Here is a 26,938-nt window from a genome sequence, read left to right on the forward strand (position 1 = left end):
AAGGACAGAACATAGTTGTGGTCTTAACCAAATGAAAATTACCTGGAATTTATCCTTTTATAAAAGATTTTAATTTAAGAATATTTGGTATGTTTCACTGTTTGGAGCCAGTGATACTAGTAAATACTAGATACTCTGTTCTTCTGAACAGAGGGTGCAACATGCAATGGAGATGTGAAGTCTTATGTTTAAGAAACAGACCTCCAATATGACATGTGGCTGCCCAAAGAAAGGTTTCATTTCCAGAAGAGTTGGGACACTTAATTCTCCCTTGTGCCCCTGGTCTGAAAGGAACAATAGGAGGTTGCTATTTGCAACACTTTCACAATCCCCAAACTTGGTGTGGATTTTCCCTATTTTGGATTCTTTTCATAAACTCTGTCTTAAATGTCTTTTGTACCATTTTTTTGTTACGTCTTCATCTTGGCTGGTACACTCACTCCATAGAAGCTGTTAGTTCTTAACACTGTAGTGGATTTCTTGTCTTCAGTGCTTCAATGCACTCACACCAGAGCAGTCCATGGGATGCCTAACTCCAGTGCTGCTGCCACCGATGACTTTAACATGCTTGTGTGTGTGACCACTTATATGGAAATACGTGATAGTCTGTTCTGAAAGCCTGCAAGATGTCTGTGAATGAGAAATAGGTAATAAAACATCCTTTGAAGAGAGAAAAGAGGAAATAGGAAGTGATCTTCATTTGCTGGAGACTGATGCTTAACATGGATGGATGTGCAAGACCCAGTTGTTACAAAATCTGTGGTGGTGCATTTTTCTTGTGTTTTCTGATATTCTGTACCAAAGGAAGCATGGAGCAGAAACAATACCTTTGTCTGAGCTGCACAGAATTTTCAGTGAGATGGAAGTTGGATTGGAGAGAGGCAATTAAAAAATGTATTAATTGTTTTCAGCATGTCTGGCTTCTTGTTACTGTGGGATCCCTATCTTTCCCTTTTCCTCACAGAAGGGTATTAATACAGTACCTTATCCTAAAAGTTTCAGAAAGTTTAAGTTTTGTTTAATAAACAAATGGGAGCTGAAACCCATTTCTTTTTCATGGAGATCACCTTCTCTTCTAACTTGATATTTGCTCTTTTTCCCTTTCCTGTAAGCAACAAGCCAGTAATGGACTGATGTAACTGTCGACACATTAATGGTAGTTCTAATGCCTTCAATGACTTCTCAGCAATTTGCCTTATACATGGGAAAAAGTTCCTACTGTTTTAATTTTATCTATTCAATTCTGTTTCTAAGCAGCTTGTTGTAAACACTCAAGGAGAAACAGCATATTATTCTCTTTGGTTTTTTTAGTAGCTTTGCAGAAACAACAAAGTAATATTACTGAAAATTCATAGCTCTTGATCTATGTTAAAACAAGATATCTCAGCAGTCACACTACACAGCATGGATATTTCATGAGTCCAAAGCAAGAAACTAAAGGAGATGCTCTGTTCTGCTAAAAGAGAATTAAAGCAGCAGATGAGAAATTATTTTGTGATCACAGTGAAATCTCTGGTACCATACAGCAATACAGATGCTCCAGCTTGTAGCTGTCTATGATAAGAAACACAGGACAGCTTGATATTAAGAGCTCATGAAACAGTACCAGCTGTGCTGTCAGCTTTTACACCTAAACTGTATCACTAGTAGTAGTATTTGAATGACATTTTTTTATTAATTCAGACTGATGATTTTAGAGAGAAGTACCAAATGCCTAGTACTCACTTGCCTAATTAATAATCAGTGTATGAATCAATCTATTACTAGAACTTGGGCCTGCATAGTATGAGCATTTTGTATCCTGATTTCTTTATTTTTGCAAATACAGACAGAAGGAAAAGAAGGCTTTTGAGATGTCCCTTAGTTCACACTCACTTGAAAAGGCTTCCAGAGAGAGGAAAATGCACATCTCCTTTTAGAAAGCTTAATATATCTATGTCTTCAAATCAGTTAAAAATATTCAGTGTGCCAATACATGTAACATATGTTACTGTTGCCTATAACATGCAAAGATTAAGTAGAGTTTTCAGGAGACAGATGATCAGATTCTTCTTTCCAGAATTAGCACTTACTACAGCAAGTGCAAATTAACTTCCTTGCAATTACACATAGACTTCTCCAAAACATAAGTGAACCTCATTGTCTTCTGCTACAACATTCAAATTACCTGAGAGGTAATTTTGTACTGCTCTTTGCTTTCTGAGCAACATTTTCTGCCTTCTTCCTTTTGAAGTACAGCTGGGAATTAAGTGAGCAGTTTGGTATGAGTGGAATGTCTTCTTACTCATGTGGTAAGGATTTGGAGAAAGATCCAAACTTTGCTCAGGGCAAAGCCTGAGTAAAGTTGTTTGTTCCAGATGGCTGAAATATTTGAGCTAGATGCTGGTGCAGTCTGAGAGCAACTGCTCAAGAGTCCCTTTCTCTCCTTGCACATAGTATGCTCCACTAGAGTTTACCCCAACTGGGCTCCTTCTGTCCATTTTCAAAATTGTAGTTAATTATTGTCATTTCCTTAAGACACGTAGTGTGCATGTGTAGCCTGCATGCACTTTGCTGCAACAAAATCTTGATACCTGTCTTGGAAGTTTGCCTGTGAGCCCTACCATTCTTACACACATAAACCCAGAATAAGAGGCTCCTGCTTAAAAGGCTCTAATCTCGCCTTGGGCTGATCCAGCAGAGTGGACGGTCTTAGCCGTTTTCCTACAGCTAAGCTTTCCTACAGGTACCAGTTGGTACCTGGAGAAGGTGGTTAGATGCTCATCATGCTTAAGACTTACCTGGCAAAACATTCTCAGAATGGAATCATAGTTTTGCCTGGGCAGATGTCCTAGGTTGCAATATAGATGTAGTTAAGTATTCTATTACCACCAGCTGTGGGCCATTAGCTGCTATCACCTGCTAATGATCCACCCCACATGACAGGCAATGGGCCATCAGGGACCCACCGTGTGACTCATGGACTTATCTCACCCCATTGTGGGATACTCTGCCCAGGAGGGAGGAACAAGGTGTTCCCACCTGGATATAACCTGGCCCTGGAACTGCCTGAGCTAGCCCTGTCTACTGGGTTCCCAGAGGACCAGAGCTACCACTGGATCTTCAGCTGGAGACTAGACCTTCACAGGATCACTGCTTCAACTGAACTACTTCAGTTGGACTGCTACCACCACCCTAACAGGGTGTTAGGTTGTATCTGACTTTGTCAGTGCTTTTTCCTTGTATTATTTCACTTATTTTTTAATTTCAGTCTTGACTTGTGATCTCCCACTGGTTTGTTTTCAAACCAATACAACAATACACTGTCTTGTCATGGAGCAAATACAGCAGGGCCTCAGACACAGCTCTGGTGCCTGACACAATCCTTGCGGGAATATCCCATGCCTCAAACTCGCCTTCTGTCATCAAGAGCCTCCTAAAACCAGTTTCCTCCCCTTGAATGCACTCCAGCTACCTTCTTAGCAGGACCACTCTCTTTATTCTCAAGGCTAAGATACCCACTTGCACACATTAATCACTGCAATGAGGGAATACAGGGCTCAGCACTCTCTGTTAAAACTAAAGGAATTCGCATGACTAAGCACAGTGTGTTACACTTAAACATTTTCCCAACACCTTTCCTTCCTTTTCTGGAAATCAAATACAAGCATTTTGTCAATATGCTCTGCAAGTGCTTTTGCTGAGTGAAGCCACATTACGTCTTTCCTTCAGAAATTAGTAAAGAAAATACTAATTGCCTGGGAGAGAGGGAATAGGGGATGTGCCTGAGGCTTGTGGTTGAGTAGTGAACTGATTTGGAAGGGAGCAGAAGAGCTTCAATAGTCAGTTTGTGTTTTCTTTCTGGCTGGAACCCAAATGTTCTCCAGTCACAGCTGAAGGCCTGCAGCGGCACAGGATGTTTTGGCTGCCCCACTCCTCCTTCAGTTTTGCCTGCAAAAGCTGCTGCCCTTTCTGCCTCAACTAGAAGTACCACGGCTGGACAAAAACAGGCCAGAGGGCCATATTCCAAAGGCAGTGTGGTCTGGAGTGGATGAATGAAGAAGAGCCTTCCCCACTTTCAAACCATAGCAAAGAATCCAGAAATGTCACTTTCAACCGTGATGGAACAACGGACAATTCTCAAAGGGTGAGAAGGAAGGGAATCTTCCAGAAGAGTTGGGGTTTTAGAAACTTTATTAATTTAAAATCCTACTCTAAAATCCTAATCTAAAATCCTAATCCTAATCTAGTAGGAAATCCTACTGATGAATACTATCCTACAACCCTATTCTAAGCTAGATGTGGAGCTTAAATATTTGATGGGATATTCCCATTCTCTTCTCCTCCTTCATCATCTTCACTGCCACAGTCACTGGCATCAGGCTGGACACAGGCATGGCTGATGTTATAAACGGATGCTGCCCAAAGGAAACAAAAACAAGAAAAAACAATGTATCATTATTTCCAAGCTCACTGCTTCCCCAGATCAATCAGGATTCCTCTGGTTCCCAGAAAGATGCAGAAAGAGGCCTAATGGGACCATCTGCACCTCCATCTTCATGTGCAGGACGTTGCCATCACAGCCAAACCTGGCCCAGAATCCCACTCATCCATTTATCCAGGGGCCTTCATCTTCCTGGGATTTTAGTCCTGCTGGTGCTCCCAAAATGGTGTTTTCTGTGCCCAGGGTTTGTTCCTTTGAGGAAACTCCAGCATAGGTCCCTGTCTTTGAAAGACAGGCCCTGTGCTGATCTCCACAGGGAGACAGAGCAGTGTCTACCTTTCCATCCCCTGCCCCTCCTGTGCTGGCTGGCACCTTCCTTCCCAGCAGGGACAGCCCAGTGGCACTCTGTCCTGCAGCTCCCTCTCTGCCACACAGCCTGGGGCACTTCCCGTCTGCTTGACCGTGCCAGGCAGCAGATGGGGCTGGGACAAGTCCCTCTCAGCTGTCCCTGGTTGGGTGGCAGAAACCTCTACGGGTGGGGCACAGGGCACAAGCCAGGGCCCCTCACAGGCTCACAGTGAGCTCCCCACAGCCCCTCCTTCCCACAGCCAAATCTCTGACCACTGGGCTGGGACTGCCTTCCTCGGGTTCCTCCACCATCATTTCACGCCTCTGTACCCAGCATTGCTCTACTTCAACTCTTTTGCCATCTGATAAAACTGTATACCCCACCAAATGACAAAACAGGGCGACAGAAACAATCACAGGATGGAGCACCTCTCCTCTGAGGAAATGCAGAGAGAGCTGGGGATATTCAGCCTGGAGAAGAACAGGCTCCAGGGACACTTTATTGCCACATTCCAGTTCTTCAAAGTCACTCCTGCAGATGTGGGGGACACCTTCTTTAACAGGGCCACTTGCAATAGGACATGGGGTAATATTTCTAATACATAAAGGGTAAAGAGTCAGATTAGGTGCAAGGAAGAACTTGTTTATGGGGAGCATGGTGCAACACTGGCACAGGTTGCCCCAAGAGCTGCTAGGTGCTCATCCTTGGAAACATTCCAGGACAGGTGGGACAGGGCTCTGAGCAACCACTGAGCAACAAGGCTATTTGGAAGAGAGACTTTGCTGTAGTAAGTAACTATACTCTCTCCTAGGAGTATTACATGAAAGGAATCTCTGCAGTGCTTGTTGGTCCCTTAAACACAGCTTCCATTGAACAGAAATATTCAAGCTTTTTGTCCTGTTCTTGGAAACAATGGTACGTGGAAGAAAATAGAGGAAATCCATCAGTTATTCCTCAGGTAAGGACATAAACATTTGGAACATTGTGTTCAACACATAAACATTAAGATGCATACAGAAATGGATTGCAATGAAAATGCTTTTTTGGGCAGACGGGAGCCACCTGCAGCTCTGTCTCCCAGCAGTCTCCAAATTTCAGCTTCCCTGATGTGGCAAAAGAAAAACTTTTCATGGTCTAATCAGAAGAAGGGGAACAGCCATCCCTATGGTAACCCACTGCTCATTTGGATACTTAAGTCCATGCATTAATGGTGTGCCTATCCCACAAAGTGCCAGGCAACAAACAGGATGTTTTGTCAGACTCTTCATGTCACCAGGCTCCAACTTGGAGACTTGGAGAAAGTGCCTTGGACTGTGAAGGAAATATGGTCACTAAGTATTTCAGCAACACTGCACAAGAAGCAGAAGAGACTAGGTGGCCTTTACATGTCATGTCCTGGTTTTAGGCAAGTTTCCCAGTGAGAAGAAACTGCATAGGGGCTGCAATTCATCTCTGAAAAAACCCCTGGTTTAGAAACTTGGTTGGGTTTGGGTTTCTTTCCTTCTTTTCTGGAAAGTGAGCACCAGTTCTGAGATGCTTCCTTTGTGTTTTCAGGACCATCCTAACAGAGGAGCTGGACCAACTTGAAACCCAAAGCAAAGTGTGGCCTGAGAACAGCTGGGCAGTGTTTGCCTGTGGTAAGGCTTGAGTCCTCTGCAAATCCCCTTCCATGATGTGCAGAAACATCCAGCTGCTCCCCGGAACTCAGTCTCTCTGGGCACACAGGCTTCTGGAAACACCCTTCTTTTCACAGTCTGCATCTTCTGAAGAGGAGACAGTGTGATGTACAGGTACCAGGAACACGAGGCGTTGGAGGGAACTGTGCACATGCTCAGCAACTCAACCCTACTGGTGCACTTGGGCCCTGCCCATCGAACCCTCCAAGTACCGTAGAAGAGGAGGTGCTTCGGTGCTCCTTGGTGGTCACAGATGCCATCTGTCCCATAACTTGGGTACTATTTGGTTGACTGCAGATAGCCATGTGTGCCATTGCTTCCTTTCACACCGTTTGCCACGGTGGGAATTTTTGTGCAGATGCACTACCCACGATGTAGGAAGCAGATCTCATCTCGGCCAGGGCTGGAATGATTGCCACCCTGGAACAAATGTCTCCCTTCTGTGTTTATCTCAAATTCTTGCTGCAGTGGCTATTGGACATTATGGCCACGAACCATGAAGAAAGTTCTTTTCTCAACTCCTGTCTTCTCCTTTCTGCCAAGTCATTGGAAATTTTATCATCATACAGTCGCTCAGATGATTTTCATGAGGGTTGTTACACTGTGTTTAGAGAAAGACACCCCATCCCACCAAGGGGGATCACTCAGAACTCAGGTACTCTTTCAAGCTATTTCAGGTGAATTGATTAGAGACTTTCTAGGTAGTGGGTTTCAATTCTGCTGAGAAAGCAAGCACACATAGAGCAAGAGATCACAGGGCATCGTGGAAGCATTCCATCCAGAAGACTATTCCAGCACCCGATGAGACCAACAGTCCTTGTGTCAGCATGGCATCCACAAGTCATGGGCTGAGGTGACACAGCTGGGCTCCTAACAAAGGCACCTGGAAGGAAGGCAAGACAAGGCAGTGTCAGCTGGAGCTCAACACAAGCCAGATGGAAGGACAACATCCTCTGTATGTGGCATGAGCTTATGCCGTACCACCAAACACGCTCACATGAGCCCTCAGGGTTAAACGATGTAAAGACATTTAAAAAAAATAAAATAAAGGAGGAAATAGGTCTGCTTTTTCTTGCTATGGAAAGCGTCTCCAGTTCAACAGAAAACCTAATAGAAAGAGACCCACAAGTGATACAAAACATATACCATTTTAAGATCTCCTTTGTCAGCCTGCATTGAAAAGATTGGGCTGCAGGAGGGATTCTGCATCGTTACTCTGCCCAGATGGGGGAAAAAAAGAAGAGAATAAATGATTCCCGGGGAAAGAAACAGGCACAGCTTCTTGGGGAGACACGAGCATAGGCTCGGCACAACTGAACTGTAAAACTGTAGGCCATTAATTCTTTGGCTAAAGCAGCATCCCTCCACAGGGCAGGATTTTAGCTTTGATGCCAGTGCTGACCAAACTGCTGCTCCTTGCTGACTCCAAAGAGTGATAAATGTGCAAAATCTACCAGAGGCAGGCAGAGCCGGCGAGAAAGAAGCAGCCAGCTGGCTGGACAAGAGGCCAAAAGAAAGTCTTCAAGTGTCTCCTCTCCATCCTTTGCCCTCGTCCCGTTTGACCTGCCGGCTTGGAAGCGGACAACTCTGTTAGCAACCCCAAGCAACACAGAGAAGCTACTCAGTGGAACATCTTCTTCCTCCCTTCAGCCACGCAGGAGGGCGAGCAATCGGGCTTTCACTTGACACACACGAACAGCTTCCCACGGGATTCCTCAGCTCGCACCCCTTTCTGCACCTTGCTGCGCGAGCCTCGGTGGCTTGTGCCGCAAAGCAAAGCACGAAGGACGAGCCGACCCAGAGCAAGAACGGCTTCGCACCTTCCCCCGCCCGGCCGCGCCCCGCCAGCCGCCAGGGCCGCGCTGTGCCCGCGGCGCCTCGTTCGTGTCGCTCGGCCCCGCCGAGTCCCCGCGCTGGGACCGCGCGCGGCCTCCCCCTCCGGCCGCGCGGCGCCGGTGCAGCCGCGGCCGTTGCGCGGAGGCGTTGTGGCGCCAGTCGGCGAGCGACCCCGGCATGGAGGGACCCCCGCTGCCCCCCGGGCTCAACGCCAGCACCTTCCCCGCCAGGCTGTGGTACCTGGTGAACAGCCCCCGCGTCCGCTCCGTGCGCTGGGACAGCCTGGCGCAGGGGCTGCTCGTCGAGCGCTCGCTCTTCGAGCGGGAGCTGCTCAGCCCGGCCGGCGCCCTCGGGACGGCCCCGGACACCTTCAAAGCGACGCGCTTCGGCAGCTTCGTGCGCCAGCTCAACCTGTACGGGTTCCAGAAGGTGCCGGGCTGGTTTGGCGCGGCTGTGCCGGGCGATCCTGGCGCCTGGCTCCACTTCACCAACCCCAACTTTCGCCGCGACCGCCCCGACCTCCTGCTCCACATCAAGCGCCGCACCAAGGCCAACAGGCAGCGGCTGGCGGCCGGGCTGGAGGTGCGCAGCCGCCAGCCCAGCCGCTTCCAGCAGCTCCGCGGGGCCGGTGAGACGGGACGGGAGCTGCGGGCTTTGGCCGAGGGTGGCGAGGGCTTTGGCCGCGGGCGCTGCCCGTGCTGGGGCTGCTCAGGGCAGCTGCCCCGGCTGGCCCGGGGGCTGTCTGTCCCTGGACAAGGCAGCTGTGCCGGCTGTGCTGTGCCGGCTGTGCTCCCCGGGCTGCCGGGGGCTGCGGGACAGTCCTGCCGGGGCTGCGCTCCCAGCACCGTGGCCCGCTCCGCCTGCAGCTGGCGCAGCCCTGCGCCGTGGCCGGCGCTGCTCCTTGCCCGGCGCTGGGGATGCCTGGGGAGCTCTCCCCAGGTGAGTGCGAGTGAGCCCAGGGCTCGGTCGTGGTCAGACCCAGCCGGAGGGAGCCTCCTGTCCCTTTGGAGCAGAGGGGAAAAGACCTGGCAGTTGGCTTTCTGGAAGTTGCCTCCTGCCAAGAAGGAGTTGCAGCGGGACAGTTTTCCCAGACGGTTGAACGAGTAGGGGAGAGCTGAACGGGCGAGGAATTGGTTGTTGCAAAGCCCCGGAAGGTGTGGGCGTTTTTTTCTTTCTCGCCCTGCTTGAGAGGAGCTGAGACTTTCCCTTCGTGGATAGACATGCAGTTGCAGCCAAGGGAAATGTAGACCCGAGGACCAAGACTGACCCCATCTTCCCTTTGCTTCCTTTTTTCTTCCCTGCCTGCTACACAGCTCCCTTGTGCCAGAACCTTGGTGCTGTCTCACCTGAGGATTCAAAGCTGCCTCCAGGCCCATCCAGGACAAGTGCAGCTGCTCAGGGGTGTGAGGCTTTCCCAGCACCTCCCAAGGAAGTGTTTGTCACCTGTAGAATTCTTGGGGATTCGTCAGAGGAGCGAGGCACACGCGTGTTTACACTCAAGCCTTTCAGCCTTCAACGGGTTTGCATGGAACCCAAACGCCACCCTGAGCTCGTGGTTCCCCTGGTTCACACAGACCATCCAAGCACTTCCAGGGCTTTTCCAGAGAGCAGCAGCTGCATGTCTTCAGAGCAGCAGTCTCCAGCCGCCAGTCCATCAGGTAGGGGAAGAATCTCTACCTTTGCTTTTCATACAGCTCCTGGCAAGTGACTGTTGGAAGTATTTTTCCGGTGTGCTCTGTCATGGGTAGATCTCAAGTGAGAATCAGGTGGAAAGTGTCACGTTGACTAGGAATAGGGACCTTGAATGCAAGGAGTTCTTGGTCTACTTTTCCTGTCCTTTCTCCCAATTTGGAGCATCTCCTGGGTATTTTCCAGACAGCCTCTCTGCTGAGGTGTGAGTGTGAGGCAAAAAATATTGCCTGACAAGTGGTCAGTGTTAGGTGAACTCCCCTCTTTCTTTGAATGAAGGCAAACTGGCGACGGTGATAGGATATTGCAGATTTTTGAGGTGGTCTGTCCTGTAGGTCAAGCTGTGCCCTTGAGATGAGCTCTGTGTGCCCCAGAAGAGTTGCTGCTTCAGAATACGGCCTCACCCACAAGGTTGCTTTTTACAATAAACTCCCAGGTTAATTTCAGCGTGTGTGGGTCTGTAGACCTGGGCTCTTGCTGGCTGAATCCACTTTCAGTGGTCTGTTGTTATGAGAAACTCAGAAGCAGCCAACTCCAAAAGCTGATGGGGAGATAGAAAAGGCTGTGCTGCTAAAGTTGTTGTGCCCCTTTGGAGCAGAGGGGAAACAACATGGCAGTTGGATTTTTGGCAGTTGCTTCCTGCCAAGAAGGAATTGCAGTGGGACTGTTCTCCCAGACGGTTGAACGACCAGGGGAGAGCTAGACAGACAGGGAATTGGTTGCTGCAAAGCCCCAGAATACATTGGGGTTTGTTTTTTTCTTTCTCACCCTGCTTGCGAGGATCAGAGCTTTTCTCTGCGCTGATAGACGTGCAGTTGCTGCCAAGACAAACACACCCAAGGACCAATACTGACCCCATCTTCCCTTTGCTTCCTTTTTTCTTCCCTGCTACACAGCTCCCTCGTGCCAGAACGTTGGTGCTGTCTCACCTGAGGATTCAGAGCTGTCTCCAGGCCCATCCAGGACCAGTGCAGCTGCTCAGGAGTGTGAGGCTTTCCCAGCACCTCCCAGGAAAGTGTTTGTCACTTCTGAACGTCTTGGGCTTTCATCAGAGGAGCCAGGCACATACAAATTTCAGTGCCAGCCTGAGCTCATCACTCCGCCGGCTCCCTTAGACCATCCAAGCACTTCCGTGGTCTGTCCAGAGAGCAGCAGCTGCACATCCTCAGAGCAGCACTCCCCAGCCTACACATCATCAGGTAGGGAAAGAGTTTCTAACCTTGCTTTTCAAAAAGAACATGAAAAGTGATCGTTTAAAATATTTGCACAGTGTTCTGTCATGTGTACATCTTAAGGGTGAATCAGAGAGAAATTGTCAACTCTCCTAGGAAGCAGGACCTTGCAAACAAAAACAATCTCTCTCTGGTTTTCCTGTCCTTTGTCTAGGTTTGGAGGGTGTTCTGAGGGTAGCGTGTGTGTAGCTCAATTTTACAATCTGTGCTTTCATCTACATCCATATCAATTAGAATAAATACTTTCTAAGAAGAAGAAAGCACTCTTCCAATCCCCTGGGAAATCTGAATACATTTCTGGCATTGAGTTTGCTATGTGTTCCTGTGATGTTTGATCCAAGGCAGCAAGAGAGCTCTGTGTCCCAAAGCCATGCTCTGGAGCCTGAGCAATGTGTTTGCATTCTTGCAGCCCCACTGAGCAGTTTAGCCCCCGATGCTCAGCCTAGCCCTGCTGGTTGTGCAGCCTGGATGACCTCCAGCTGGCCATGGAATGCACCTGGGGAAGAGGAATTGCCACCTCTGGATCTGGACCTGGTGCTTGAGACCCTGGAGGAGATGGTTTCTTCCTCCCTGCCTGAAAGGTCTCCCTTTGCTCAGGTAACTCCATTGGATAGGGGTGAAAGGGGCTGGACTGAGAGCTTTTGAAAGTTGTTGCATGGCTGAGAAGGAAAGGCTTCTTGAATTGAGCTGTGAATGGACAGGGAAGGATTGGCTTGGTAAAGCAAAGTTTCCAAAAGAAGAGGGAAGAAAAACAGGGATAGCCCTTAGTGAGGATGAGAGGTGTTGGCCAAGTTCAGGTGCTCCTTTGTCCCTTTCCTGGGAAGAATGCCTAGTGCAGGGGCATTTGTGGTGATGAAGTGGAAGCTTTGTAGGTTCCAGCAGGCTGTCTTTGATGGGAACTGAGAGAAGAGTGTTTGGAGAATTGCCACTGAGGGCAAAGGCTCCCGTGCAGGGAGGGGCATGGGAGAGGTGCCTCTGTTAGGGCACCAGATGTGGGCTTGGCCTCTTTCTGGTTGGAAGCCCGAGGCAAAGCAAGGGCTGGGCTGCTGCTGCTGCTACTGTGTGAGCCCTGCCTTGTGTGTAGGCACTCCCAGAGCCATGTTTGGATATGTATGTATGCACATGTCCATGTGCTGGAGCTGCAGCTTTATTGTCCTGTCAGTAACCTGGTGGCTCCAGTCAAGTTTCTATGTGGGAAGTCCTCAGCTGGGGGAACTCGCCAGTACTGCTCTCTGTGTTCCAGAGCTTTGTGACGTTCCTGTTGGGCATTTCTGTGGGAAGAGACCTGTGTTCCCATCCAGTCCCAACAAAGCTGCAGCCTGGGTGAGGCTGTTGTGCTCAGGGCTGTGTAGGGAGGAGCACATCCCTGTGCCAGGAGCTGGCAGGCCTCCTTCCTTAGTGCCCCCTCCATGTGTTCAGTGTCACTGGCACGTTCAACATTGTCAGCTTTGGCAGCTTCTGGACTGTCTGCCTGAGAAGTCAATCTTCTCCACTGTTGAAGGCCTTTGGGGCTCAGACTTCCCCGTTAGGAGCAGGAGATGAAAGTGTGTGAGCCCTGGAGGCTTTAGGGGGCAGATGTGTTGGTTTTGAGGCCCCATGAGCTGTGAACTGGGGAGAAGGACAATGTTGGTGCTGCACATGAAATGGTTAAAGACTCCTTTAAGCCCAAGGGCTTCTGCTGTGTTGAAGAGCAATTCAGTCAGAGACCATTAGTCCTTGTGTTTGACAGATTCCCTCTTTGATTTAGGAATCCACTTTCTCTTAACTCTTGCTTCTTCCCAGACTTGCCTGAAGCGTTCAGTTTCTCTATTGGCGCAGGCCTTTATGCATGTTATTGTACAGCTTTGCCAGAGAATTTCTCTGTTTCATTTGATATGCAGACCCATTGCCTGCTGTCGATTTATCATTGAGGAGAGGCAGATTCAAGGTGGGGAATGGGATTTTTTGGAATTGTCCATATCGTATTGCTCAATGTGATGTCCTTTTGTCATCTGTAAACTCGCACATGCCAGTTCTCCAGAGCATTCTCTTCCTCAAGAGAAGGAACTGTTGCAGGCTCTGACCTATTGTGTCCCTGCAGAAAATAGTGAGTGATCTTTGAGTTTCTTTCTTTCTGTTCCTCTTTTCAGGACAATATTGGTTTTGCCCCTGAGTCTTCAGGAGGGGAGCCTGTGCAGAAGGCTGCAGCAGAGGGAGCGTTGCCTGGCACCGTGAGCAGCAGGAAGAGTTCCCTGGAGCCCGAGGAGCCTGGTAAGGAGAGAGCCTGCGTTGGATGAGAGAGGTGTGAGATGGCTGCTGTGAGCCTGACTCTGGCAGGAAGGGAGATCAGAAGAGCTGAGTTCTTGTCTGCAGGCTTGGTGCTTCCTGGGGCACCAAACTGGGTTCAAATACTGCACTGGCACAAGCTCCCCAGGCCCTGCCTTCCACACTTGTCCAGAGGCACTGAGCCTGTGTCCTGTGGTGTAGCAATAGAGCAGTGAATAAAGCTGACCTTCTGGCAGTTGTGTCACCAAGCTGGCTGTCCCAATTTGTAGCTCAAGTCCATGGATAGGTTTGCTCTGGAGGCAATGCTGATTGGCTCTTGAAGCAACAGGTGAAAAAGTAAAAAGTAGCAGCAAAAAGTGTCCCAAAAAAGCCAGGGTAGAAGGCTAAGCTTTTTGTCTCAAGGCATTAAATCAATGTAGTACCAGTCTGCTGATAGCTATAGTGAGACACATTAAAAATACAAGTGGTAGAACCTCTGAGGGCAAACAAATGACAAATCACAACTCCAATAATTAAGGGGAAAACTTCAATTACCCCAGATTAGTGAGAACTAATAGGAGAGAGAGGGAGAGAGAGCACTTTGGATCTGCATTCTTGAGCAAAGCTGGTGCAGCCTGCAGGCCTTGTAGGGAGGTCTTGCTCTCCCAACTCTTCATGCCAGAGCTGATGGTCATGTTGGAGCAGCTGTTGCTCATTGCACAGGGCAGTGATGCAACATTCTTAGATGCCAGGGCCAGTGCTAGTTCATAACTCAGCTCACATCACCCTTCAGCTTCAGTCATTTCAGTGAGGACTGAGGTGTCTGTGTCAGCACAGAGAAAGAAGAAGGCTGGGTTCTTTGTGTAAGCTGGGACTGTCTGTGTTTCAAGCTTTCTTGGGTGCCATTTGCACTGCAGGTGCTGCGACTTTATTGGGACACTTCAAAACTTCCGAAGTTTTGAAAGCAGTGATTCCTAGTCTTTAAAGAGCAGGCCTCAAATTGCCAAGTGAGAGCCTGCCTTTCAGGCCATCTTTTGCAGTCTTTGACAGAAGTACAATTCCTTCCAAAGGGAAACGTGCATGAAGGCCTGATACTGACTCAGGGTTCCCTTTGCTTTGCAGATATCCATCTGATCTACCTCTCCAGGAGGGCTGCCCTGCGTGCCACGAAGAGACCAAGGGAGAGCCTGTGAACATCAAACAGGTGGAATCCCTCTGTACATAGTTCTATTTATAGATGTCTGTAGTTGTCTTTTTATATCTATGTAGTTCCATTTGTAGAGTGATAGAGTATAATTCTGGATCTCTAGAGTTAAATTTGTGTATAGAGTTATAGATGTGATATAATTGTCTTTATATATATGTAGTTACGTCTGTAGATTTGTATAGTTCCATTTATGTATGTCTAGAGTTACATTTTTATAGATTTAGATTTAGATTTAGGTTTAGATTTAGATTTAAATTTAAATTTAGATTTAGGTTTAGATTTAGATTTAGATTGAGATTTAGATTTCGTTTTAGATTTTGATTTATAAATGTGCACAGTTATTTAGTTAGAGGCATAGGGATATTTAGGTACATAGACAGATATTTATACAGGTAGAGGCTACATTCTAACCTGTTTCCCTGCTCTGTTTCCCTTTTCATCTCTTGCTTTTCCCCCTGTGCCCCCTCTGTCCCCTCTTCCCGTGCTGGGTCCGAGCTGGTGGCCGGGCCGGGCGGAGCAGCAGTTCCAGCCCTGGCTGTCCTGGGAGCAGTGGGAGCAGCTGGTGTCCCGTGAGGAGCTGCTGAAGGATGGTGAGGCAGAGGGAGCTGAGGGGGCTGAGGAGAGGTGACGCTGAAGGGACGGTGACCTTGAGGTGCTGGTGGGGCTGAGGGGATGGCGGGGCTGAGAGGGGTGGGGGAGCAGAGGGGAATGGTGGGGCTCTGGGTTCTGGGAGAGCTGCAGGGGATGGTGGGACTGAAGCGACAGGGAAGTGGCACAGGCTGAGGGGGTGGCAGATCTAAGGGGGCGGGATGGGCCTGAAGGGACTGTGGGGGTCTGAAGGGCCTCGGGGGTGCTGTGGGTTTGCTGAGGGCATGGCGGGGCTGAGGGGATGGAGGGAGCCAGCAGGGAGCACAGAGGGGTTCAGGAGTGCAGCTCTGCCAGGCCATTCCACCAACTCCAGCATGTTCAGTTTTGCCACAGCTGCCCTGAATGTCTTCAGAATATCCAGAGACTGACGAGAGCCATCAGGCAGAAGCTGGAGGCCACCAGCAACAGCAGTGAATGAGGACTTGCTGCTGCTGCCTGAGACCCTGGGTGAGGCCACAGGGCCAGTGAGGCCAGCTGGGGCTGAGGGTGGCGTGGGCTTTGGCCGTGGGCACTGCCCACACTGGGGCTGCTCAGCACAGCTGCCCCAGCTGGCACAGGAGCTGTCCTTGGGCAGGGCAGCTGTGCCAGATGTGCCAGCTGTGCTCCCCAGGGCTGCGGGACAGTCCTGCCAGGGCTGTGCTCACAATGCCTGGCTCACTCATCCTGCTTTTTCTTTGGAACCCTCCTGGGGAGGCTCTGAGATTGTCTCTTCCCTAACAGAAGTGCAGGTGCTGCCACGGGAAACATCCTGATATTGACTCGGTGTTCTTTTTGCTTGCCAGATGTCCCATCTGCTGAACCTGTCCGTGAGGCTGCACTGCACAGGAGGAAGAGACGGAGGGAGAGCGTGTGAAGATGGGGCACCTGCAATCCCTCTGCTTATAGTTCTAACCTAAGATGTATAGAATGTCACATCCAGAGTCATAATTATATGGATATTCACTATGTAGATTGATGTTTGTATGGGTATATCTATATTTACATATGGTGTTCTATTTATGGATGTCTGCTATGTATATGTGCATGTAAATATATACATACATGTTTGTAATTACATATGTGTGTATATATGTATGTTGTTCTTTGTGTGTTCTATTTCCTATGTATACAGTTTTCTAGGTATCTATTTCTGTTGACTTAGTTTGATCTATATGGCTCTTTAAATAGGTACATTGATATTTGTGTAGGGTTATATGTCTATTTTTATATGTTTATATGTATATTGATCGGTTTCTAGGTGTAATTATATTTACATTTGTATCCAGATGTACAGCTCTATATTTGCATTGATGTTGCTGTATGGATCTTTAGATTGGTAGAGTGATATTTGTCTATAGATAAGTTTATGTATCTATTTTTGTATGTATTGTATGGAATATGGAATATTTAATCTGTTTTTACATCTGTGTATTTTTGTGGTTGTGTATCTATTCAGTTCTATTTAAATATGTATGGAGTTGTATAATTCTATCTCTTGAGTTCTTGGTATGGGACTATTTAGAGAGGGATAGGGATATTTTTGTATTTCCAAAATGCCATGAGCTCATTTTACTTGGGAGCACCCAGAGGGAATAGAAACCACTGTTCTGTGGTTAGAGTTATACTGGGGAAAAACCAATACATTTTACAAACTGCAGCAGTGAAAGTGTTGGCAAGCTGAATTAAAGCCATGTGATGAAACACAGTAGTACTGCTGGAGGCCTGTCAGATTTCTGTGATTATGCAGAGAGGAATATGCACAGAGTCCGGCTGTCTAGGACATACTGCAAGTCCCAGCTGGTGGCTACTCCAGTGATTCCAAGACAGGGGGGCTGAATTAATGTCATGCATTTACGTGACACATAGCTATACTGCCTGGTCTTTAGCCTGCTAGAAACTGTACTTTAGTTCTGAAACTTCTCACTCTTTTCTTGGCAAAGATCTTGATAGGGTACCCAAAGTTTGATATCAACAGGTTTGTCTTGCTAATACATGGAAAGTATTAGCAAGTATTATAATATTAGCAAGTATTATAATAATAGCAAGTATTATTTATAAGTAATAAACAAATCTTATCTACCATTTACTTACTGAACATGAATGCTCTTGGGTTTTTTGCTTTCTTTTGAAGTCAGATATTTGGAAAAAATACTGTGATAGGTTAGTTTTCTGTAAAGTGGATGAGAAGGTGGTGATCAATGAACAATTGTGGGTTCATGGATACAAAAATCCCAGCTGTGGGTCTGCACAGGAAAGAGTAGATGCTTGCAAAGCAATCTGAAGGTGCTTAAAAAAGAGGTCTGTTTGGTCTGGAGTGAGCATTGTTTTATCTGCAGTAAGGTTAAATACTGTTGCATGAAGAAGGATATGACCTGGGACTAAATTTTTTACTACCAAGGGTGGTTTTTGTGATGGAAACTTGCTAATAAGTGAAGCTGTTTATCTTAATAACACAGACAACATCTGTGACTTGCAATTCTGAGTTCCTTGTAAATCAGAAAAGATATACTTGATGGAGAGGCAGTGGGCTGTGGGCATTTTAAATAGGATTCCAGAAGATAATTTGAATGCCTACATACATTTATTCTAGAAATTAAACACATCTCCTAGGCCATGTACAATGGCCAATATAACCTCAGCATTAAGCCTAGCCATGAGAACTGTCTCCCTGGCATCAGCAATGAGCAGAGAAAGGGAGGAGAGCATCAGTGTACTTCTCCCTTAGAACTGTTCTGCTTTGGGCAAATCCAGACAACACTGACTCAGTGTGAGCCTCAGCCATGAATGGGAACTTCCCCTGTGTTTGTTATCAGCAACATGTACCTTAATAGTAATGATCAATTGTTTTTTGGAATAGCAACTGTAAGTATCTAATGTTACCTCTGAATCACTTGCCAGTCAAGAACAGGAAATACATGTATTGTAGCTGAGGTGGAAAAGTCATAATTTTTAAATGCCTGGTTGTGACTTTTAAAAGTTATTATGTAAAGAGAAACGACGCGAGGGAACTCACGGCAGTCTCAATATGAGATATAAAGTAAGCTCCATTTTATTTCACCAAACAAGAGACTTATATACTGTTACAGATATTTCTAATTATAGATACACACACCTGCAGTCTGCTTCTCACACATTCAGGGATCCTCCTGTTAACTCCCTTATTCTTTTCTCATAACACTCCTGACTCCCTAATCTTTCTCATGACATTCTTCTCACAGAACATTCTCAGGCAAACAAACCACTGCAGCTTGTTGGAATTTTACTGAGGCCTGACCATGCTGAAGCCTTGCTCAGGCTTGCTCAGTTAGCATGAGTTTTGCTGGAAAACTGCGTTTTCCAACAATTATGGGTTAAGTAATTTTTCTGCACACTGAACCTGACAGTAATAATCCAAATTATGATTACATTTATCAACAATCACTATTTCCCATTGTAGTGTGAAGTTAACACCAGACATTGCAGCTGGTTAACACCACACATTTATTGAACACAAGAGAACTTATTATACATAAACTTGAAGAAAATCTCTGCTATTACTTAATCGACATCAGCATCAATGCATAAGTTAGAACAGCATATACAATCACTTCCTTAGTTAAAGTCTGAACAGAGTCTTCACTGTACCAATGGTAATTTAAATAATGACCTCAGACTTAGAGACATATGTCAGTAAAACCAGGTTTGGCTTGCAGCATGGCAGAGTGTATTTCAGAGCTATTTTTTTATTGTTGTTACTAATATTTGCTTAGTATACATTGGGTCTATCCTAAAGGGAGTTTTCATACAACATTAATCTACACAGAGTTCTAAATTCCGTTTTATTGATTTCTCTCTTCTATTCCTTACTCTCACCCCCACTTCCCAAAGTGGGCCTATTTTTGGCTACTAGTGCAGTAGCTCCTGTGCTCAAACACAGAATCATCTAACACCATCAGAAAGGAACATTTTCTTTATTTATTTCTGTTAAGAAAGCTTTTCACAGAGCTCCTGTTTTTACACTGTGAACTTGGGAGCAATATTAGAGACATGAACCACATTGAATTCAAACACTTGTCCATTTGCAATAGGAAGTTAGCAAGCAAACAAATGCAGGATGGAGTGGCCTGACTGGGTTCTGCCCAAGAACATCTTTGCTCAGGATCCACTGAGCAGGGGCTGGAAGGCTTGTGATTTCCCATTTCAAACAGAGGAAGAAGATTCTACGGGTTGAACCAGGTGCAAAAGAAATGGCCTCAGAGGAGTGAAAAAGTAAATGCAAATGTTTCCATGGTGTTTGCTATACATTCCTTTTCTTGTTTCTCCTAATCTAAGGGTTTCTTGCAATTTTTTTTCCTCTTACAGGAACGGAAAGATATTTCATTCTCTTTTGGGCATATTTTTAGACACCACAGGAAACACTATCTTCTTCAAAGATAAGCTGTGTGGTAAACATGTGCATATTGTACACATAGTAGGTCTTGTATTGCTCTGGTCCATATCATTCATGAATACTTTGATTTTTCTTTCAATTTTCAGTGAAAAATAAGGAAATGCTATATAGGTGAGTTTAGGGATCATCCTTGTTTAAAGAAAATTTTCCTGGCTCTACAGGTATTCAGAATTTCTCCTGCATCACCAAAACAGAAGTTTGTGAATGAAAGATTCTATTTTTAATTCCCTTAACATTAGTTGAAAATATTTTTAGAACATAATTTCCAGGAGACGTTTTCATTAGCTGATAACAATTTCATATTCCTCAGTCTCATATTTCTCAGTCTGCTCTTCCTTTTGTTTTTCCTAAACAAAAGGAAAACATTAAGTTTATTATCATGACTAGTTTACAGACGTTTTATTGAAAAATATATTGGAAGTACTGGGAATTAAACGTCAGTAAGCAGTAAGAGAATAATTGGCTGAATGCAGCTCAGGAGAGCCAATTAGCCAAATAATACACAGGAGATAATATACAAGAAAACAGTATATATAACAATATACAGATTGCCTTGTTGCCAGGATTTTATGCACTGCATAAAAATATATAGAAAAATGAGTCTATATCTTCTGCATGTAGTTTTCCTTTAAGGCTGCACTTCTTCAAGTGTGTTTTACTTGAAAATTTTATGGTTTGCCACAGAGAACTAAATACTCTTGCTTTTCTCCACTCTTTGCATCCTACTGATATCTAATGAGATTTTTGGCTCCAATTTCTGATTCCTTGCCTGTGCCTGGCAGTCAGTGATTCACAATAATACATTAGGTCAACCTAAGGTCCTGTGTGCTCCCTAGGATAATTGGGCAGAGACCTTGCTCTCCTCCCAAAGCCACAGAGATCAGACCTGTCCTCATGGGACATTCATGAGTTATCCCCTGACTCCCAAGACATGGAGCCAACAGGGCTCACTTGGTGAATTTCTTATGTGAAACAAGGAAGTAATGTGACTTTGAAAAGTATGTTGCCTTCTAAATGTGGCTGGGCGGAGGATTTTTTCCAAAAGAAATAACTAAGCGTGAAAAGTAGGAAAAGAAACCCCAGAAAATTCTTTTTCCAAACAGTGTATCTGTTTAACAGTAAATGAGTGTGAGGCCTTCATAATATAATAAGGCATGTGTGGAGTGCTACACTGTTTCATTGCACCTTGGGATTGATTTCATTTTAATGCAATGTTAATGGTGACTCTGCACTGCTAAGAGTGGCTGTAATTTCATACTCCTTTTCAGTCTGGAAAATGTCATTGATCTTGGCTTGTGTCTGCACGGTGTTTCTCTCCAATTTTAGACTAAGGGTTTAAAGGATTGGGTTTATTAATTTAGTCTCTCATGATTCTATTAATATCAGATAACTTCTATTTTAAAATATGCTTGGATAGTTATAACTGAACTCCAGATGACTCTTTTCAAAATAAGCAAAGGGCCAATAATCTTCCTTCTCAAGAAAATTACACGTCCCGTTGAGTTCTTTCCTACTTCAATTACTTTCCATTTTTCAGGTTGATTAATGATACTGTGAGAAACTTAATGTAGCAGAATATTTTATATTTGTCTAGGTCAAGAAAACTTACTAATCTTAGTCATGATAATTGGGTGTTTCAGCTGTTGAGAAAATGATCCACTGCTGGGCTTTTGCTATCAGCTTAAATTAAGATAAATCACGCTAAACATCACCTCAGGTGGTTAACATTCTGAAAACCACCTGTGCAATAAACCCTGCAGTACTTCAACAGCTGGCAAAGGGAATAATAGGGTTAGAGGAAAGATTCCCAGGAGCAACAGAGTCACACAACACTGCAATGGTAGCAGTGTGTAGCACTGCGTATTCGTACCTACCTTTCAGGTGAAAAGTGGCTTTGGAATCCCTGCTCCTTTTATTAGTCCACTTCTGGAAGCAAAAATGTCAGGTACTTGAAGACTGATGGGGAAGATGTGGTCTGGGAAGGCACAGGCATTTCCTCTCTGTTACAAACCAGGAATGGATCTTACAAGCGAGTATTTTCATATTTCGGTGTCCATGGTGATCTCCGTTCTGGACTCTGAGAAGACAAGTGCAATCCCATTTAGGGCTGCCACAGCTAAAATTTTGTCCTAAAAATTATTTTGGGAGGACCCAGATTTTGAAAGTTTTATGCTTAAATGCAAAAAATGTAATATTTTAAAATAAATGGCAGATTAATTAAACTATAGGTTGTAGCTTTTCATCTCCTTTGCTCTCTTCTGATTTTCTAACCAGACATTATCTCTACCAATTCTTCACAATCTCCTCTGATTTTAGTGACTGCAAAGGGGAAAAAAAATCTATTTTTTATCAAAATGACAGAAGGAAGAATGCTTTATCTCCTCCTACTCTTCATTATTTTATTTTGTGTTCTCCCTTTCCCAGTTTAATTTTAGAGTTACAGGAAATAAATACATTCCACATACCCAAGAGAAAGACCAAGGATGCCTATAGTAAATACTAGACTGCTAAATAAATCACGTTCAATCTCTCTTTTGCATATATCTGCCATATTTTATTCTTTCCATGTTTCTGATATTCATCTACTGATGATGAAAAATCCCACTGGTGTAATACAAGATGTCCACAGGTATTATGAATATCCCTTTACAGATTTCCATAGAGAGATACAATGTGGGGTCAACTCAAAGTCCCTCCTGAATTATTGATGCAAACAAACATATTATTTGCAGAGAAAATGACACTCTGTTCCTCAGCTAAAGATACAGATCTTAACACCAGAACTAATATTTAAAACAAAACAATTTTTTTTTCCAGGGCGAACTATTTGCTGTATCCAGGAAATATGGCTAATTTCAGTGAGTTTTAAAGGGATCATGAGGGCAAGGGGGTGCACAGAAAGTGCACTTAATATTTCTTACATTAAATGTTTCTGGGTAGTGAAGCCTGTGGGTATCCCACACCAGCTAATGGAGAAGATAAACAAGGAGGAATAAGTTTAAGCTGAAGATTCCGTGCATTCAAGGAAAGGAAGACATTTCATTTTCAATTATCTGTGTGTTTATCAGTGCAGTTCTGTCCTTTGTTCTAATCAAAAGTACCTTATCTGTAAATGAGATCTCTAAGACAAGAAAAATAGTAATTTTTCTCAACTGCTAGTAAGGGGGAAAAACTCAATAGTGTTGCGGAGATGCAGGCTGGAGAACCCTGACTTTGCAGGAAAAATAGCTTCTTCACAAAATACAGTTAAAAAGACTGGTATCTGAAAACTGAGATGAAGTGCTGTCCAGAAGGTTAAATTAGAATCAGAGTTCACGGACAGCAGCAAAAAGCACTGAAGTCTGAGGAAAGATGAAGTTATTAGCTAGTAATAATGGTTATCTTTATGTCCAAACCGATACCTAATTTCATCAATTTAAAATGCCTGAAATTATGTCTTTATGCATTTTGTGGTCTGTTGTTTTGAGTGTGTTGATCCTCTTCTCATGTGCATCGGATCCTCATGGATATAACCCCACTGCTAAAAGAAAAAGGGGAGTTGGGCTCTGGAGTAAAGCTGCCTTGGTTTGCTCTGCTGGAAGTATGGTGTCCAATATTGACTTCTATGGATTTATTCTGTTTTTCCCTAAAAGCATACTCTGTTTCAGTGCTGCTTGCACTACTAAAGTGTGCTTTTGGTCTACAGATTTTCCCTGGTGGGGAAAAGCCCTTGTAACACAGATTAGTGTGAAATAACCATAAAAGAATAAATATTTGAATTTAAGGGCTATGAACATTATATGGTATCTATCAGCAACTATCCAGATCTTCATGTGGTATAATCTAAGAAAATGGGCTTTCAGGTAAAAATGTTCTGAGGGCAAATGTAGGTACATACATGTACTCATCTTTTACAGATCTTTTTAAGATCTGTCCCTAGATATTTAATATGTACCATGATGACAAAGCTTGCGTAATAGTTTTTTCTATCTACAGTTATGGGAACATGATGTGAAAAGGTTAGACTTTTGAGTTTTAAGTGCTCCATGATGACTTGGTCTTCCTGTTCCAGATGTTCTTGACTATTACTTTTTTTCCCTGGCATTTGGTAATTGCATTCATACAATAACAACAATTTTCAAAGAGATGAAGACAAAAGTCCTATCAGTTAAAGTGAAGCTTACAAGCTGCAGAACACTGCAAACATCTCCTTTGCAGTGGAAGGGTGGTTATTTAAATGTTTCCTGCATTGCTCATGGTGATCCTGTTTCAAAGTGATCTCACTACAGTCCTGTTAGTTTTGTTCATGTGTGTTTGTGTATGTTAGGAAAATATGCTACCTTACCTGGTTCCTTGCTGCATACAGCAGGATGCTGTATTCTAAAATCATCAATTTCTCTTCACTTCCAGCAATGAAGAGACATGCTCTGTTTTTGAACTTTGGTGCATGCTGGATTTTAATCAAAATAAAAATACTTTTTCTTTCCTCACCCCTACAGTGAAGAAATTATTAATAGATAGTAACTATTTTTTCTGTCTCCATACAGTTCATCTGTAAATACATATATAATACATAATTCAAGAACACAATTTCTCAGACTGTAATTATTTTTGATGGCATGATGTGCCATTTTTTTAAATCACACAGAGTATATTATGCCCCATTAAAGGATAACCTACAGACTTGCTGTCCTGGGTAATGCAAAATGTACAGGTTTTCCATATCTATCCATGCCCAAAATTGTTACTGTCTCTTTGGGACCCTGTGGCCAGGAAGACCACATGAATTTTACATACATCCTCAGAGCCCTGGGGCCTGGGGAATTGCATTTTGAGTACCTGGGGAGGCCTTTTCTTCCCCCACCCCAACACACCAGCGTACCAAGGAGCAGAGGAGAAGATAGAGGTGGAAGGGTGTATCCAGGAACAGAGGGTTTTAGTCTGGTTGCAGGGAGCACTAGAGCTAAACACAGAGATGTGATAGTAGCTGCCTCCTTCAGGCAGTAGGTACAGACAGTTCAATCACAAGTAAAAGTGACATTTTCAGTAACAGACCTTATTAATTGGGAGTCAAGGGCTGGCACCTACTGAGATGAAGCAGAAAAAATTACAAAAGCTGTTGAAATTATGATTAAAGCGCAAGATCCTGACTGGAAGGATATAGATACTATGTTAGAAATATTGTTTGATGGTACAGAAAGAGAGTTGGTTGCTAAAACCAGTATGAGGTTTGTGGAAAAGCAAATTGTGACAGGCAGTTTGCTGGATGCATGGGACATTAATTCTCCCACTGCAGGTCCCAAGAGGGACCCTAATGTGCCCATGTTTAGAGAGAGATTAAATAGATATCAACAATGCATACTATACGGAATTAGATATGCCCTGCCAAAGGCTACCAATATGTTGAAATTCTTTGAAATTAAGCAGAATTGCAAGGAATCACCTACCAACTTTTTTAATTGCCTGAAAGAAATGGCTCAAAAATATACTAATATTGATCCTGAAACAGAGGAAGGAAAAACTCAATTAACCCCCATATATGTGAGGCAATCCTCAGACAACCTTGTCCACAGTTGAAACACAAAAGCCCACCTCTTGTCTCCATGACCAATGATGACTGAGGAGGACCAGATAATTCTTCCCTGGCAGAACTTCTTACAGCTAAGCTGGGGAATGAGCAGATAAAAGAGGAGGTAGAATTTTCAGTAGATATGGGACCTAGCTAGTCTGTGCTGAATGCAGTAAAATGAAACTGGAGCAATGATTCTATAACAATCATTCCTGCAATAGGGAATTGCAAATCTTGGCCATTTTTCAGCTCATTGATTTTGAATTAGGAAAACAAACTCAGCCTTTTTTAGTATCTACCTGATTCACCAAAGCCTCTCCTTGAGAGTGATTTATTGGAAAAACTAAATGCTGAAATCAAATTTTAAAATGACAAAATACAGGTTATTATTCCAGAACCTCATTATGTGGAAGCCTATATTTTTGCATCCCAGTCTCTGAAATCAGACATGATTGGTTTGCTGGTGTCACTTGAAGATGCAGCCATTCCCATAGTCTGGGCTGGAACTAGACTGAGAGGTGACCAGCAATCCAACAGAGCAGAGCCTGTAAGAACTAAGTTGAAACCTGCAGTGGGACCAGTGAGGCAAAAGTCTATCGTTAACCCTGCTCTGTTCTTATCCACCCAACAAGTAGAAGGAACCCCACAGAATGATTGCTTACAGACCACAGAAGAATATTGAGAAGTGTGTTCTAGCAGACCTTCTCACTTGGAAGACAGCCCCTTGGAAAGACCTGACTGGGAATTGTTTACTGATACATAAACAATGGGAGCTTTGTCCAAAATGGAAAACAACTATCTGGATACACAGTGACTGCACACTTTGAGGTAATCAAATCAGGCACACACCCTTCTGATGTTTTGGCCTAGAAAGCAGAACTAATTGCACTCAGTCAAGATTTGGAACTGAGTAAAGGAAAAAGAGTTAACATTTGAACTGATTCAAAATACGGTTTTGGAGTGGTACAAGCACATGGAGGCATCTAGAAAGAAAGAGGCCATTTGATGTCACAAGGCACGTTGATCAAAAATGGAAAACAAATCTTGGATTTACTTGAAAGTATCCAGAAACCAGCAGGAGTTGCCATCATTCATTGCAGAGTACACAAAAGGGGTAAGACCAAACCAGAACTGGGGAATTGTTTAGATGATAAGGTTGCAGAAAAAGGCACATCAGAAAATAAATTTTTATCTTTGATACTCCTGCCAGAGATATCTCTTCCAGTAGAAAAACCAGAGTACAGTGCTAGAGTCTGTAAATTAATTTAAGCCTTAGAAGCAAAACTTGATCCACGAGGCTGGGCAGTTACCCCAGCTGGGCAAACAGCAGTCATTGAATAGATCTTGTGTGAAATAGTGGATCACAGACACAAAAGCCAGTCATTGGATTACTGAAAAACTTTTGAAACACTTGCAAAAATTTATAATTGGTTCTAAAATGGCTCAGAATGAACAATCAAGAATCCAGCAATGTATAGTTAGTGAGAGAAACAACCCTAACATGGCTAACAATGTAGCTCCAGGAGCCAGAAAATCTGGAAATGGTCAAATTTATATTGGCAGATTGATTTTACTAAATTGCCCAGAAAAGTGGGGTATAAATACCTTCTAGATCTGGTGGATATATTTTCTGGGTGATGTAGCCTTCCTTTGGTGAACCAATAAGGCTAGGGAAGTG

The 26,938-nt window shown here is 44.5% G+C and overlaps 1 protein-coding gene and 1 long non-coding RNA gene across 2 annotated transcripts; both read left to right on the forward strand.

Moving 5' to 3' along the window:
- Positions 1–8,429: 8,429 nt before the first annotated feature.
- On the forward strand, positions 8,430–14,870 carry LOC146424428 (uncharacterized). The gene is made up of 6 exons (XM_085042796.1): positions 8,430–8,912; positions 9,598–9,942; positions 10,870–11,172; positions 11,615–11,802; positions 13,335–13,455; positions 14,572–14,870. The coding sequence occupies exons 1-6, from the start codon at positions 8,462–8,464 to the stop codon at positions 14,640–14,642; spliced, it is 1,479 nt and encodes a 492-aa protein (XP_084898922.1). The 5' UTR covers positions 8,430–8,461; the 3' UTR covers positions 14,643–14,870.
- Positions 14,871–14,923: 53 nt separating this feature from the next.
- On the forward strand, positions 14,924–16,241 carry LOC146424429 (uncharacterized). The gene is made up of 3 exons (XR_014846880.1): positions 14,924–15,246; positions 15,638–15,751; positions 16,087–16,241. It is a non-coding gene; the product is annotated as an uncharacterized LOC146424429 (long non-coding RNA).
- Positions 16,242–26,938: the final 10,697 nt, after the last annotated feature.

The sequence above is a fragment of the Lichenostomus cassidix genome, chromosome Z (assembly GCF_008360975.1).
Source record: "Lichenostomus cassidix isolate B80296 chromosome Z, HeHo_3.0, whole genome shotgun sequence".
Taxonomy (NCBI): Eukaryota; Metazoa; Chordata; class Aves; order Passeriformes; family Meliphagidae; genus Lichenostomus; species Lichenostomus cassidix.